Below are 17,059 nucleotides of genomic sequence, written 5' to 3' on the forward strand. Positions count from 1 at the left end.
ATAAGAGAAAATGGCAAAGTTGTCATGGCTTAACTAACAGGATACCAGTTGGGTGCCTGATTGTGTTCTGGCACATTCAGGCCATGTGCATGACAGACACCCTTATGGCACTTTGCTTTATCAGTATGCTGCTATTAACTACAGCAATGTTTGTTTTTCCTTTAATGCATGCGTAAATAAACTCACTGGCTGGCTAGCTCAGTGGTTTAGGTATCTGGCTGCAGACCCAGAGGATGAAAGTTTGTTTCTCCACTGAACCTTCTGTGAATAGAGCTAGTCTGTGGTGTATTGGGCAAACTCCGCAATCCCAGACAGCCCACAGAAAAAGGGAATGGTAAAAATACTCAAAGACTCTCTGCTACTTTGACTGGTAATAGTGTCTCTGTGATCTCTTCATAATGTGTCTTAATTTTCTGGAAGTGATCTGGAATTACTATAAAGCTCCACTTATCAAACACCCCTGTATTGTATTTGTCTTGATTATCACAGCGATCTTCTTGTCCGTGTAATCTCGTAGTAGCAGTGTTTCAAGTGAATGATATTAGCAGGGCAATAGATTGAATTGGGCGCTGCATGGAACATGGTGCAGAGGAAGGGCAGTGAATTAAGAGAGAGAAATTATTTAAAAACATCATATGTTGTGATAGTTGTGGGAGTTTCCCCTAGAAAGGTATTGTCTCAGAAATTAAACCTGAAAAAAAGAAGAGTTGGCCAGTATAACATAGCAGACTTATGTACTTACAGAGCATGTAAAAAGATGGCTTCTCACACCACAGGTCAAAACATACTGTGCAGCTAGTACTTGCTTTTCTCCTTAACGAATATTTTGTGGAAAGATAGAAAGACAGTAAGTGCTGTCAGAAGGAGTTTAAAAGTTATTTACTCACAGAACCCGCAGGGAGAAGGGCATTTATCTTCATTTTTTAGATATCGGGTGAAGAGACGGACATTCAGCCTTGCATCGCCATCCTAGCGGAAGTGACGTCATTTCTGTTTTTTGGGGGGGGCAGGTAAGGTGACTGGAAAGGATTCTTTGCTACCAGTGTTAAGTATTTAGTGTGCTGCGGAAGTTTACTTACAAAGTTGATATCAGCAAGAGAATTGGTGAGATTCTTGTGTCCCTGTATGCTGGTATAGGTATATCCTGAAATATAAACATCCTGATTCTGTGCCAGCCTATATAGGGGTGGGGGGTAATTCCATTACTAAACTATGAAAGTCTCCATTACAATGAACTGGAGGATAATACAATGCAACTCTTCCAGTTGCTGTCGGTAGTACTTTTGTACCAAAACTTGGTGGTTTCTCGTTGTGCTGCTCTAAAGATGTGGCCTCTCCTGATGCTCACCAAATGTTGACATGGACTGTGGTGAGGGATCGTGGGAGATGAAGGGGAAGTGTCTGGCAGGTAGCAGGTAAGGAAGGGTTGTACTCTAGTGCAGCTGTTTGTTATTTGAGTCATTGTCAAGTGTGCCCTCTTCAAGGTGTTTACAGGTCCCAACAATTCAAAGCAGAAGATTGCTTTATACAGGGGAAGCAACTTTTGGGGGGGCATAAGAACAAGTCATTCCAGAATATGAGTGCAATAAGCTGTTAGGTTACAGAAAGTTGATGAATACGTCAGCTAAGGCTTTTCTTGGTATTACGGCATTCTCCCTCTCACCTTTCCTCCTGGCCATTGACCACACGTTTTTACAGAAAAAATAATCCGTTTTCGCTTTCTGAATACAAAAAGTACCTCTTCTTGGAAAGAATTGAGACATGCTGTGAGAGGAGGTGTAGCACACCATATTGAAAAGCTCTTCAAGCCTCCCCACAACCATCTCTCTCTCTCTCTCTCTCTCTCTCTCTCTCTCTCTCTCTCTCTCTCTCTCTCTCTCTCTCTCTCTCTCTTAAATGCTAGATCTTGTTGTGTTCTTCATTATAGCAGACAACCCTTTGATCTTGCAATTTTGTAAGCCGTGAATATTTATAACAGAAAAAGTGAAAAGGATAAGGGGAAGACATCAAACAGTGACTAGATAGGACAGGCAAAGAGGAGAGAGAAATGTGTCATGTAGATGCCTGTGGTTTAAAGATGCATCCAAGAATGCCACAGATTTTTTTTCCAGATAAATTGAATCTAAAAGAAGAGATTAAAATTATCCAGAACAAAGATTCTCAAAGCATGCCATACTATGCTTTCCATAACCAATTTTTTAAACAACCAAAACCTCCTAAGAGTATAATTAAGAAGTAGTAGAATCTATCAGGAGGTCTGGCAGCAGGAGGATTAAAGAAAACACGGAGGGAAATAGGCAAAATCATTGTAACTAGTACCAAGAATACCTACTGTATAGAGCAAGCAACATTCTGTAGAACACAAGATGTGAACACATAGACTGACAAAGCTAAACATATGATAAGCATTTTTATCAAAGCCACATTGTAAATTGCACACAGTATTATCAAAACTCTGTCTGTACCAGAACTCATATGTAACAATTAGAGAAAGAAAAGCAAAACAAAATTGTATTGTAAATACAGTAGTTTCGAGCACAGTTATGTTTATCCAGAACTGTGCAATGCAATCTTATACCAGTCAATTCAGAAAGTTGTACAGGATTGCATTATTAATCATCTAATGAAGGAACTATTATATGGCATGCAGTATCTTTACCAGTGGAAGGATTGTTTTTAAATTGAATATTTTCATATCAGGATTCTACTTCAAATTCTGTACATAGAACTGAGGAGTCCAACATGTAGCCTGATGAGCCTGCTCAAGTGTTAAATTTATCAGGAGGGGCCTTCCTCTTGGTCCCACTACCTTCACAGGTGCGATTGGTGAGGACGCAGGAGAGAGACTTCTCTGTCACTGCTCTCAGCCTCTGGAACTCCCTCCCACAGGAGGCCAGATTGGGGCCATATTTACTATCCTTTTGCAAGCTGGCAAAGATTTTTCTCTTCAGGCAAGCTTTCCCTGAGTGAATGGCTGCCAATTGGGGTTTTTTTTAAATGGATTGTTGTACCTTACTGCATTGAATGTGTTTTGGTTTTGTATTCATTGATCCTTATAGTATAGTATACTCATGGTTATTAATCTTAAATACTATCTTTTAATTGTTGTAAGTCACCTTGGACAATAAATAAATAAATAGACAGATTTGGAAAGTTTGTACCAGTCTCCTTAATCTCTGCCTGCCTGGCTGGAAAGGAGAGAAAACACCAGCTGACATGTGTGGTCTGTAGAAAGAATGTTTCCTTGTTGGCTCTGCTAAACTTCTCAGCAGGTTTCGATGCCCTCAGTCATGGTATCCTTCTGGACTGGTGGGTGGGGTGGAAGCTGGAGGCACAGTTTAACTCTTGCCCCAGTCCTTGGAAGAGTGATTTTAGTAGGTTCTGAAGGACTCCTGTTCATTGTTGTGGTCATCATCAGCCTGTGGTGTTCTTTCATGAATTTCCATTTAAGTCTCTGCAGTGTTTACTATATATGGGAAACTGCAGGGGGAAGTTGATCAGAGTTTGGTGCCAGGGGTATGCTGGGGACATCAAACTCTATCAATCCTTCCATCTAAATGTAAGGAAGCTGTTCTGATTCAGATTTAGAATCTAATGACAGAAATTGATTGAATAGCAAAAAAAAAAAAAAAAAAACAGTTTAATCAGTTTAAGGCAAATTAGGGAATAGGAATTTATTATGAGTGTAGGTACATTATTCTTGAAGCTCAGTGTCTGCAGTCTGAATGTACTCCCGAATTCAATCCTAAAGCAGGATGCTCAGGTTTTGATAACAGCCAAGGGTAAATTTGCACTGCATATATGGTTAGAGTGGAACACACCTCAGGTTTCTCCCATGTAATACGAGTAATGGTAGTAAGGATAATGAGCGTGAGGATGATGTTCCCTCGTGTCAATGGCAGTTCTCCCATGGTTTTCAAGACACAGAGTACTCAGCAGTAGTTGTACAAGTCCCTCTTTTCACTGGTATTCTGGGAATGTGCACCATACATTTTTACAGTTAGGTATACCATTCCTCCAAGGAGCTTCCCAATTGTATTCTCTCAATAGTCCTGTGAGGTAGGGTAGACTGAGAGAGAACAGCTGGCCTAAGGTCCCTGATCAAGCTTTCTTGGCTGAGGAAATTTTGATTGTCACAATAAACTAAATTTTGCATAATAAGAGCCTCGTGGCGCAGTGGTTAAAACGCTGTACTGCAGCTAAAACTGTGCTCACGACCTGGGGTTCAAATCCCAGGTAGCCGGCTCAAGGTTGACTCAGCCTTCCATCCTTCCGAGGTCGGTAAAATGAGTACCCAGCTTGCTGGGGGGGCAATGTGTAGCCTTTATAATTAAAAAAATTGTAAACCGCCCGGAGAGTGCTTGTAGCGCTATGGGGCGGTATATAAGTCCAATAAATAAATAAATAAATATAAATAAATATATTTTGTTTGTACAGTGGTGCCTCGCTTAGCGATCGCTCCGTGCAGCGATGAAATTGCTTAGCAATGGACTTTTTGCCATCGCCAGAGCGATCGCTTAGCGATGGCCCCTATGGGTAAAAATTGCTTTGCGATGATCGTGCGGTTCCAAAATGGCCGTCGGAAAAACAAAATGGCGACCGCTGTTTTGCCTCGCTTTAGAGGCACCCAAAATGGCCACCGCTATGGAGGATTTTCGCTTACAGGTAAGTTTTTAGCCCATAGGAACGCATTAAACACATTTTAATGTGTTCCTATGGGATTTTTAAAATCACTTAGCGATTAAATCGTTTAGCGACGTTTTTCCTGCACAGATTAAGGTCACTAAACGAGGCATCACTGTATTGTGAAAAACAATAAGCTAGAATTTGGATTTTTCTTCCTTATTACTGCCTTTTGTAGAGTAATGTCAGGAAATATCCTCATGGTGTCCATTTTGACTTGGAATTCTAATTCTGCAAACAGGTACATCAGTGCTGCATTTGCTTGTTGCGAAAGTTCCTGTTTGTGTAAGTGTTTTAGAATCTGATAATGGGAACAGAAAAGCAACAGAAGCTATCAATAATAAATGTCACCCCTTATTAATGTGCATAAATTACTGTCAGTTGTACAGCATCTAAACTGGACAAATTTCAAAAAGACTTACAATTTTAAAGAATACTTAATCTTAAAATAGAATTTAAAATTGCTTAAGCCTCATTTATGTTCTCACAGGGACTTCTGGCATGCAAAAATGTAGCACATCATGGTACCATCCAAGCCAAGGAACAAATAAGTTACAGTATTTTCCAAAAAAGGAGACCGTGGAATATCTAAAATGGTGGCTGCATTTCCACAAATCTCTAGCTCTACCCAAGCAATCTTGTGTCACCAAGAATTGTCTCAGATGTACTGTTTGGATTCTATATGGCTGATTGATATATCTTAGAAAGAAGAGTCTTGGTTGTTGTACAGCCCCTGTTAGTTGTTGATAGTATCAACAGAGAGCCACAACCACCACTATCCCACCGGCCATGCTCACTGAGGCTGATGGGAGTCTGGAGAACAGAGGTTCCTCAGATTTAAACCCTGTGTCTTCGATTTTGATCACATGTTCTAGCTCATTCACTTTTTATTCTCACACTACTGCGTTACCTAGTGACAGAAAGGAAAGACATAAAAACAGCAGAACAGTTGCTCTACCTGAATGACTGCTATTTATCAACTGCATTAAATAAGTATCCCATCAAAATTCATTTAGACAGCTTGCACATTGTAGTTATATGGCTGCTGAATTGGCAAAGAAAATCAGTTGCCATGCCATATTAATAACACTGACTATTGAAAAGGGGTAGTGATAGTAGGAGAGCTATGAAGAGAATTTTATTGTTTGTTTTGCTTTGTTTTTGCAAGTGGAAAAATAATCTTTGTGATCTCATTGGCAAAGGCTGAGACAATATATACAGGAAAGTATGAGACTGCTTTAGACTGAGCAATGCTACTGGATTCTGCAGGCCAATATAGCTTCGGGTGACTAGCAGCAGTTCAGTGGGGCCCCTGAGAGGAGCACTGCCCAATGCTGCACTCCCCCCTCCACACAAACACACACACACCCCAACACCAAGGAGTTAGGAGACCTTGGAAGTAGATCTGTGGAGGAGATAGAAAAGTAAATTCCTACTGCAGAAGTGAAACTCTGGACAACAGTGGAAGCTGGTCCATGAGTTCTAAGTGTCTTGCTTTTCTATAACACAGATCTTTATAATAATGGCTGCAAATATTAATGGACAGCTGTCTTCTCCTAAGTTGGATGATTTGGACTTCCAAAGCCAGTATCCTATTGCAGGTGAGAAGATCCACTGAATCTGTTGTTGAATGATAGATAAGTCAACGGTTAACATCTGAGTCTTCTGTAGTTTGGATTACTGACCCATGAGGTTAGAGGAAGTAACAGTGGTCTTGGATGTTTTCTCAAAAAAGTTACGCTTTTTAAACAAGTTTCAAAGATTTGTATCATTCAAAAACTGAAAATACGACTTTAAAAAAATCTGGGTGGGGTCTAGTTTAGATTTTCTTTCATTATCCCATCCTACTGCTTTTAATTGATGTTACATTACTTGATTCATTGTTATGTTTTAGGGTTCTAAAAATATTTCATAGTGTCTTTTTCTATAGGCTCCCTTTAATAATATCCATTAGAATCTGCTTGAAATGAGTGAAAAATACAAACAGTATCTAAAGATCAGCAAAAGCATATCAGCATCAGAATAACTGGCATCTCAATAATAAAATAATTTTAAAAATGAAAATGTCATCATTTCCCATTCACCGTCAAAAGGACAAGAGAGGGAAGTAAGTGTGCATGCTCCCAATTCTAGCATGCAGGAGATCATTCTATTCATTGGATTAGGTCTACGACAGGAAATGCCCAATTTCTTCTGCAGATGAACCCAGCCTCCATGGAAATGTGACAACCCTACACATTTACATAGCCACGGCAGTTTGAAAGTCGCCTGGGCGGAAGTGTCACATTTTCAAAAATGGAGGGAAGAGGTGTTTTTTCACTTTGTTGGAAAATGTGAAGATTCTAGAAGCAGTAGTACTTTTTTCAGGGGTAGGAGGGCAGGCTGCATGCTACCAATCCAAGCAAATGTGTGTGGGTTTTGTTTTTGGTTTTTTGTGCTCTGAAATGATTAGCTATTCTCTGTTCACAGTTGTGGAACTAAAACTTGCCTATCAAGACCAGGTTGCATCCATGCGGCCATTTCTTATGTCTGCTAGCTTGCTAGGAACCTTGCAGGTTACTCTGATGTCACTTTGCCTACTACCCGTATTATTCTTTAAAAACTCAGCTTCAGCTAAGCTCTTCAAAAAAGTGATTCACCCCCAAAGGGATTCAGCTGTGCTCTTTGTGTTAAGTATGTGCTTAAGAGGAATGCTGAGTCAAATGCCTTGACTCTGCCCTACCAAAGCAGCTATACTTATACACAGCGGGTTATGTAAGATACCTTAAGGCTGGATTAGATGCACCAGGGTGAAGCAGCAGAGCATGTGAGCCTATACTAAGGTGTCACTGCTGGTAATAAAGGAACAGCTTATCCTTCTGCACAGATAACTTCTGCTTTTGCTTCTTGTGCTGAGTACAATAGCAGTTACTGATTCTGTTACACCCATATTCAGTGAAAAGCACCCTCACAGGAGTGAGGGGGGGCAACATTTGTGCAGTAGTTCTTGGAGAGGCATCTTATGCACTCCTGCTTCTGTGGTTGCAACAGTTGGGGGGGGGGGAAAAACAAGGAGGAGAATGTGTAAGCTGTGTAGGTACTGCTAATGCTGGATGTTTTATCTCCCCTGTAAACAGTGTGTATATATGAAGGTATAGGAGTTTATGAATAAGACATTTACTATTATTATAATGCAATAGGTACTGTTCCGTTATGCACTTTTGAATGGATTTATAAATAAACAGAATTTAAAAAATTATCTCCCCCTTTTGTCAAATAAGTCAAGAATTGTGATCAACTGCAAGGAGGTGGAAAGACTCTGGGTGTGTGGGATCTATTTTGGAGCAACAACCAAAGCTTGAGATGTATTCTAATTGACAGCCCTTCAGATTTTTGGAGATGGTTACTATGTCACCTCTCAGTTTTCTCTTCACCATAGTAAACATACTCAACTCCCTCAAGCCATTCTTCATGGGGCTTAGTTTCCAGAGTCTTTATCATCTTGGTCACCCTCCTCTTGATAATCTTTAGCTTCCTTGATAATCTCTTCCCAGTATATTCCTAATTGTGTTTTAAATTTTGAATGATTTTATTCATTTGTGCTCTAATATGTATTTGTATTTTCTAATTGTAAGTCATCTTGAGTTTCATTCATGGAAGAAATGGGATATAAAGTAATTAGGTAAATGAACAATGAGGCATTGCAAACCGTGGTAGACCCAGTTTGCCTGATTGTAGAAGTGTGGTTCTCGGAACTCGACCTTCCAGCTGTTTTTGACTTCAGCTCCCAGATTGACGGAGAGGGTTACTGGGAATTGATTGCTGAAAGGGGCTGAAGGAACAAAGAGTGAGAACCATTGCAGAGTATTTACGTACGAAAGGAACTTTAGTGGTGAGGTACATTACATATAAAGAAATGAAACAGAAGAGCAATCAAAGGCAAATCCTATGGCAAGGGGGGGGGGAATCAACAGCAGCAAACTGGTGGGAAGGAGAAGCTGATGGTACAACAGTCATATTTAAGGTAAGCATGTCTCCTTATAGAATATCACAATGAAATAATATAGGATTCAAACCTTTTATTTTCAATTCCTTGGAAGAAGGGTGGGGAACAAATGTCACAATTAAATACTGTAAAATTATTAGAGTATTGAAAATCGCCGTCATCCTCACGTGCCATCAAGTCAATGCTAACTTACGGTGGCTCTTTTCATGGTTTCCCAGATAGAGAATACTTAGAGGTGGCTTACCAATCCCTTCTTCTTGGGCTGTGCAGGCCACACAGGCTGACTCTACTTGCAAGAGGCACCGTGGAGAATGGAACTCCCAGCCTCTGTCTCTGCAGCCAGATACCTAAACCAGTGAGCTATGAAGAGCCAATACAGTGCAGTGGATAAAGTATCAAACTAGAACCCATGAGATACAGGTTCAAATTTCTGTTTGGCTGTGGAAACTCACTGGAAGTGAGCCGCCTAGAGTGGTTGCAATGACTAGATAGGTGGGGTATAAATGAAATAAATAAATGAATGAATGAATAAATGAATAAATAAGATAGCAGTGCTAAACTACCCCCTGAACATCTCACATGCCTCAAAAACCTTGTTTAGGGTCACCATAATCGAGAAGTAACTTGATAGAGCATAATACAATCAATTGCTCATTCCTTAACTTTCCTTGGCACTTTCCTTGACATCCTAATAGTAACATAGAAGTGCCTGAGAACAAATATTGTGAAGCTTAGAAGCTCAAGTACAAGGGGTCTCTATCGCTCCTTGTCATGCCAGAATGCCTCACACCATTTTGTCTTTTATCTCTTAGACAGAAAACATTTTCAGTTTATGATACAGCATCTTTTATCTCTTTTGTTCAGGAAACTTGTGCCACTTGCCTCTCCTGTTTTTTCCCCCCACACTGTCAAATGGTTTCACTTCAGAGTATGTCGTGAATATCATGCTCAACTCCTCCCTCCTTTTACTTCTCATAATGTGGAGTTGCGAATTAAACAATGCTGAAGTGTTTACTCTCTTTAGCTATGAAGGTAGTATCTATAAAAGAGTCTAAAGATGTTTCCAGCGGCCTCTCATGTATTTCTTTATAAGTAAATGTTTGTAGGTCACCTCTTACAATAAAATCCTCTCAGGGTGCCTTCCAATATATCGTAAAATTATAGTAGATAACAGTACATTTTAAAATCATAAAACATAATTGCAACAGGATTAATATATAGTTGGAAGCAGCAAACATAATACTAAAAGCTGGTAACATGCTACACTCCAAAAACATTATGATCAGATGAATAATTATGCCTAAAACCACATACTGTGCAGCATGGAGAAGGCAGTGGTAAACAAAAGTCTTCAGAGCCAATTTAAAGACTTTAATGATGGCGGGAACAGATGCATTTCTACTTCCATTGGATCATAATACCATAAATGAGGGAGGCACTACTGGAAAGCCCTTTTTGCCCCTCATGTCCATTGCTCTGATAGCTGCTGCAGGCGGGTGTATAAAGTAGGTCCTCAGAGAGCTGAGTACACATGTGCTTCTTTCACAGAGCTGTCCATCCAGATTTTGCACAGTTGCATGTCAGAGACATCAGACACACAGAGCTGTGCTATCTCCTGACTGACCCATTATAATGCAAAAGGAAATTTAATTTATGAAACAGGGAATGAGGCAGGCTCTCATTAGAATAAGCTGATAGGCTTTTCCTCTCCAGGGTGCAGAACTTATTTCCCATGAAGCAAGGCCCAGGGGTGTGGGCAGGCTGTTGCAGGTAAAGGTGGACTTTCAGTCACCTGCCTTTGTAAGAGATAGAGCCTCAATTTAAAAGTCAGTACCAGCACATGAATAGGATACAAGAACAGCAAGCAACACCACTGGTACAATATGTCAGATTTTCAAGAGGCAATTGTGCCACTACAGAAACAGCTGGTTTCATCATCTCTGATTCTTGACTAAGTATTTCATGGCAGATCTTTCACTTTTCAGTTGCAGACACTAACTGTGGCAAGTTGTAACTTATTACATAATCAGCATTAACCTTAGGAAGGTTAAAACCCCCTAAACTAAGTAAAAACTTTCACTCAGTGAAAAATATGAGTTTTAATGTCTTGGATGTCAGATTTCTGTGTAATATTTTTCTTTATTACCCAGTGGATTCACAAAGAACTTTCCATGATTGCACAGAAAGAGTAGGTGACACAGAGATCATGGACTATGGTTTTTATAGCAAAAAAGGATGTACTGTTGAGCCATCATCTTAGCTGCTGTTCAGATCATCATTTGCAGTTCAGTTTGATCAAGCAGAGATGTTCATAGTGCAGCTTCTTCACAATCCTTCATTAATTATATCTCAGTTACAATTATGGGACAATGGCTGGCACTTATCCTGTTACATTGGGCTTTGTTCCAGATGAAGTCCCTGTTGTGAGCTTTGAAAGCCCTTCCCATTCAAGCAGAATGAGAAGGATTCACTTCCACTTACCCAGGTAATCTGTATGCAGATCAAAACTGGACAGTCACTTTTCCAAATCTTTAGTGCTAGTATGAGGCAGGTAACTGGCTATCCCCCACACTCGGTGGGCAAATACCAAGCAGCATAGGTATGTGCATACACAGTACAGAGGAATGTGCTTCCAGAACCAGTCATGTCACTAGGTGGAGTAAGACAGTCACTTTAGATGGCAGAAAAAGGGTCTGATTGTCCCCTTCCATTGGACCACAATTCAGTGTATTCTAAAAAGCTCGCCTCGCACCCTCATGGAAGCCTGTTACCTTTACAAGGAGGCCACCTGTGGCCCAAGGCGAGGCTAGAGGCCATCCTCCCACTCCCTCTTCTTTGCGGGCCTCTTGTGTCCTCAAGTGAGCTGGAAATGCTGCCCCATCCCTAGCATTGAAGGAAGCTCTTCTTTCAGTCCATCGGCGTCTATAGGTAGAAGGGAAGGACCTCAGCCACTTCCTTCTGAGTTGACCTGTATAGGATTGTGTGGTCAGTTTACAAACTTAAGAAATGGATCAACAGTAGGTTTTGCCCAGCCATTAAATAAATAAATAAATAAAAACTGGGGGGTGGTCTTGCATATGATGGCTAATTATGACTGCTAGAAAACAGCTAATACGGCAGGCATGTTGTCCTAAAAGATTGTATATGTTTCCCCGTACAGGTAAATGGATCTGTTTGCTTAGCATCTTCCATGCTGGTTCCCCCTCCCTCCCCCCCTCATTTTATGTAAATGAGTCAGGTTACTGCTATCCTTGATCAAGAGTCTCTTGGGAAGCCTTGTTGAGCTGAAGGCCTGGATGGCAGAGGGAGGAGGGGGGGAGGAGCTTTGATTGAAAGATCTCTTTCTTACCAAAAGCCTGCTTGGATCTCAGTGGGCGATGTTCCACCTGCTCTGTTGTTCTGAAGGAAGCCTCTCCTGGTTTGAGAGCGGCGTTAACAGGCTTTGTTTTCCTCCTAATGAAACAGCTGCACGGAGAAGGTTGTTTTAGACCAACTTAAAAATAACAATGAAAACTATTTCAGAAGTTTATTTTAGATGGTGCTGTTTCCCTCCTCCCCCAGTTTTCCTACCCTTTCTTGAGAATTAATTAATATGGTGCCCACATTTAATACCAGATGGGTTGCTACACATGCACTTCGGCTGTCCTTAGAAGTGATGATACATATAAGTGCTAGGGTTTTAATTAAATATTATTTATATGTCATTAAGGTTTTTATATTACCTTTTAATCATAGTCCCAGGGCAGCTGTCAAGATTGAACAAATAATATAAAATAATAATAATGAATTTGGTTCATAGTTTTGTGTACCTGTCTCTTGCAAGCAGTTTACTCTTTTTGGCATATACTGTGCACATTGGTTATAGGAAGGATGAGGCTTATGTTTCGGTGTTGGCAAGAGGGCACACTAAATATACAGAGAACTGTTCAGATGTTTCTGCTTTTAGTAAATCATGCAGTTTACATTCAAAGTTTCCCAAAAATGCTATGTTCAACTCAATGTTATGTTAGTGTGCCATCAGGTCTAAAGCAACTTAACACAATTTAAATAGAACTTTTAAGATAAGTGAGATACTTATTGTGTTTCATTTAGTGGTCATGAGATTAATGCCACTCTTACTAATACCTTGTAGTTCCTGATGCATTTCTAGAACAACTTTTTTTTATCAAGGGATTTTTTTTTATTCCTACTGAAACTTCCAAATGATTGCTTGGCATGTGTTTGCTTCTGTCTCTTTCACTAAAAAGGTGAAAAATTCCTGCAAGAAAGAATTATTCCCAAAACATATCAGGAACTGCAAGATACTGTGCAACTCTATTTCCCTTTTTATTTTTATTTTAGCTTCCATAACATATCTCTCTCTCTCTCTCTCTCTCTCTCTCTCTCTCTTTGTGTTGCTAATGCCGGCCCTGCCTTGAGACACCTTTCAAGTTACTGTTTAGTAATTGTCTCTCTGTCTCTATCTCTGTCTCTCTGTGTCTGTCTAACAAGAGAAAACATTAAAACATCCAGAAACAATGTAATGATGCATAGCGATCAGCGTACAAGAACCAGACATCCCTGGAAACTACACACAACTAAAAGCGTTCATCTACAGTGGAGACGTTTACTGTATATACCGTATTTTTCGCACCATAAGACACACTTTTTTCCCACAAAACGGGTGTGTGGAAAGTCTGTGCATCTTATGGAGCGAAGAAAACAGATTATATTTTCCTGTTTTCTTCTCCTAAAAAATTGGTGCGTCTTATGAAAAGGTGTGTCTTATGGAGCGAAAAATACGGTATTCATTCCCCACTTTCAACTCAAAATGAAACTCACTAGCCCAAAGCAGGCTTCCTTTGTTCAAATGCCTGAGAAAAAAAATAGGTCTTTGGTCTGGTGTTGGACAAATGTTATTGTTGGCACTGTTGAACTTCCTTGAGAAGGATGTTCTATAAACATGCAACAGCCTGCTTTTGAACTCCTGCATGTGTACCTTGAGCCTTTATTGGGGAGGACACACAAAGGAGAGTCTCAGAGGCAGACCTCAAGGAGGAAAGGGTAAGCCTTGAGATATTGGGGTCCTGAATTAATCTGTAAACAAGAATATGTCTGTTCACAACAGAAAAACTGTTGTGTGTTTGTTTGTGAGCCAATCCGTGAAACTGTTATGTAGTGGCTAAATTTATTTATCAATTATACATTTATTAAGTATGAAAATGAAAAACAAAAACTTTCATTTACAGTGGTAGGACAGTGAGGTGCCATTTTCAATTGGTTGTTTGACACGAGCCTGTCTTTATTTGCTCTAGCTTCACGGGATGCCATCGAGCGACATGGTAAAGCCATTGCTGCGTCATCAAAATGCAGAGAGCGACCCAAACCTTGCCCCCACTTCCAGTAGCAGGACGGTTGGGATTCTAGGAAGTGGTGACTTTGCCCGTTCCTTGTCTATGCGTCTGGTGTGCTCAGGTTTCAAAGTGGTGGTTGGAAGCCGGAACCCGAAGCGCAATGCCAGCCTCTTCCCTTCAGCCGCTGAAGTAACATTCCAGGCAGATGCTATAAAGAAGACAGACATTATCTTTGTGGCAGTTTTCAGAGAACACTATACCACACTCTGTGATCTTAGCGATGAGCTCTCCGGCAAGATATTGGTGGATGTGAGCAACAACACTGAAATAAACCATCACAAAGAATCAAATGCTGAGTACTTGGCAGCACTTTTCCCAGCATGCACTGTTGTCAAAGGATTTAATGTCATCTCAGCGTGGACGCTACAGTCGGGCCCTAGAGATGGCAATAAGCAGGTATTGTTTCACTGCTTTTATCTGTTGTGTTTGTAGCACTATACCAGGAAATTTCGGAGGGAAAAGAACTGTAATTTGTCCGCAGATGAATGGTTTGCCTGTCTCACAAAGGTGGCTCATAACCTGCTCCGTTGCACATCATTTGGAGCTTCAAAGCCCTCGGCATTCTTCCAAGTAAAATGGTACATTCTTGGTCCCGTAGTTGTGAGAAACATGAACTTTAGGCAGACTGAATTAATGAAATCAGTTAAAAGGCGTACAATGAAGGTTTCTGTAACCAAATGGTATCCTTCACATCTTCTGTGGTGTTACTGGTAGTATTTTAGATCGTAGAATACAACGTACCCTAACATTCATACTGTAGATTTTGCAAGGGTTAGCTTGTTTGTCTTCCGCAGCAAAAACAACAAAGTGTCCCGGAGCACCTTGCAGCCCAACAAGTTTCACACGGCCTAAGCTTTTGTGGACCGTAACCGACTTTATCAGATACAGAACATGTTACTTGAACAGGCAGGTATTTCTGCAGATACTTGGGTGGAAGCAATTATTTTTCCAAACATTCTAGAAAGCAGGCTTAGTTTTCAGGGGAACAGGAAGCTCATAGGAGCAGACCGACACACACAGTCCAGTTGGTGTGAATCTTGCCTAGCGTGCACCATCTGAACAAACTGGTTTTACTAAGTCAACACTTATGGAAGGCCCCTTGATCCACTGAGGCTGCTTTAACGGGGACTACACGTGGATTCAGGTTACTGATGCAACTGATTTAGGAATCCTGTGTTATACCCACCAGTCACTATATTATTGCTTGCTAGATTCTCTGTGCCTCGCTTGGATGCTCTCACCCTATACCAGTTTCCTGCACTCCTGGCTTCAGTTTGCTACTCATTCACCTTCTTTTTCTTGCAGGTCTTCCTTTGTAGTGATAACCAAGAAGCCAAACAGGCTGTTTCTGAAATTGCACACAAGCTGGGATTCACCCCCACGGACATGGGGTCATTGTTCTCAGCCCGTGAGATCGAGAACCTTCCCCTGCGCCTCCTCCCAGCCTGGAGGATCCCCGTCTTCTTGGCGCTGGGCCTCTTCTTCTGTTTCTACACCTACAACTTCATCCGGCAGGTGTTGCATCCTTACATTCGGGACAAAAAGAACAAGTTTTACAAGATGCCCGTGGAGGTTGTCAACACCACTCTGCCTTGCGTCGCCTACGTCATGCTGTCCCTCGTCTACCTGCCCGGAGTGCTTGCAGCCATCTTTCAGCTGTACCACTGTACAAAGTACAAGCGTTTCCCAGACTGGCTCGACCAGTGGCTACAACACAGGAAGCAGATCGGCCTCCTGAGCTTCTTCTGTGCCGCTTTGCATGCTGTTTACAGCTTGTGTCTTCCTATGAGACGGTCCCATCGTTACCTGCTACTCAGCGAGGCCGTCAAGCAGGTACTGTACCTCTTGCTCTTGGGCTAGTTTTGAGGGACAGAAGGTTGTTTCAAGGCTTGGTTCAAATGCTGAAAAGAGCTTTCACTAAACCTGTGAGAACAAGAGTACACTAAGGCCATCTTCCTGCACAAAATCTGAGAAATCTGAAGCAGAAGAGCCTATCTAGCCGTGAGGGCACTCCTGGTGAGCCAGAACCCCAAAAATCCAAGTTGTGGCTTATATGGAGAAACTTTATGGATTATTTTAAGCTGTTCAGATTTCTCTCTGTGGGAATGAGGCCTTCTGCGCTCATGTTGATTTAATCTCTTTTTGAACAGAGGAACCTGCCTTATACCAAGCGTGACCATTAGTTCATCTAGCCTAAGTGAATGGCAGTTGCTTCTCAAGGTTTCAGGCAGGATTCATTCCTAGCACTATCTAGAGATTCCCTGGTATTCCCTGGTGGTCTTCCATCCAATTCACTAGGCCTGACCCACTTAGCTTCCCAAATCAGATGAGATCAGGTGTGTCCATGGTGATATAGCGGTAATGGCTAAATAGGGCTTGTAGGATCATCAGTGTTTTGACCTCACTGTGCCCAAAATTCCTAGTCCCCCCAGGGCAATTCTGTAGGTCGTGACACCCTTATGTCTCTTTAAAAAAAGCTTAAGGTGTTACCTTAACCCTTATTTTTACTGTTTGGAACTGTGAAACTATAGTTATATGTCTGAGGTGGGGTATTCCTTCAGGTATTGGACTGCAGTGTCTTGTCAGCTCTACCTAGTATAACCAATAATGAGGCATGATTAGAATTGGAATTCATCAATATCTGCAGGACAGGCTGGAAAGTTAGTTTAATGGCCAAGTGAAACCTGCGTCTCCCAAACCTGCTTACTTTTCAGTCAGTTATGGCTGCCAGTATCCCCCTCCTATCTGATTGTCATGCCATATTCCACAACCATCTCTCAATTCCACGTGCATTTCTCTTCTGTGATTCCTGTAAATAAATCTCAAGCAAGTCTTCTCTGCCTTTTCCTCTTTCTTACATGCCGGCCCCCCTCGAGCAACATCCTTGCTTTGTGAATCACATTGATGTAATAGAATAAATGGATGGGGCCTAAGTGTCAGTCTCTGTAATATAGTACAAATCCCATTTCTTTTTTTTTCCATTAGCCCAAACACTTCT

The 17,059-nt window shown here is 41.2% G+C and overlaps 1 protein-coding gene across 6 annotated transcripts in view; it reads left to right on the forward strand.

The window, feature by feature from the left end:
• Positions 1 to 17,059, forward strand: part of STEAP3 (STEAP3 metalloreductase) — a 28,374-nt gene that overhangs the window by 1,812 nt on the left and 9,503 nt on the right. For 4 of the 6 annotated variants that reach the window (XM_020779598.3, XM_020779599.3, XM_020779595.3 and 1 more), the window contains exons 2-3: positions 13,963 to 14,457; positions 15,367 to 15,894. In XM_020779598.3, coding sequence (XP_020635257.2) covers positions 13,972 to 14,457; positions 15,367 to 15,894 — 1,014 coding nt within the window. In that variant the 5' untranslated portion in view covers positions 13,963 to 13,971. Of the gene's footprint in view, positions 1 to 7,722; positions 8,687 to 13,670; positions 13,712 to 13,962; positions 14,458 to 15,366; positions 15,895 to 17,059 lie in introns of those variants that run through there. The other 2 variants (XM_020779594.3, XM_078392473.1) reach the window with 2 other exon arrangements.

This window comes from Pogona vitticeps, chromosome 1, assembly GCF_051106095.1.
Source record: "Pogona vitticeps strain Pit_001003342236 chromosome 1, PviZW2.1, whole genome shotgun sequence".
Lineage (NCBI taxonomy): Eukaryota > Metazoa > Chordata > Lepidosauria > Squamata > Agamidae > Pogona > Pogona vitticeps.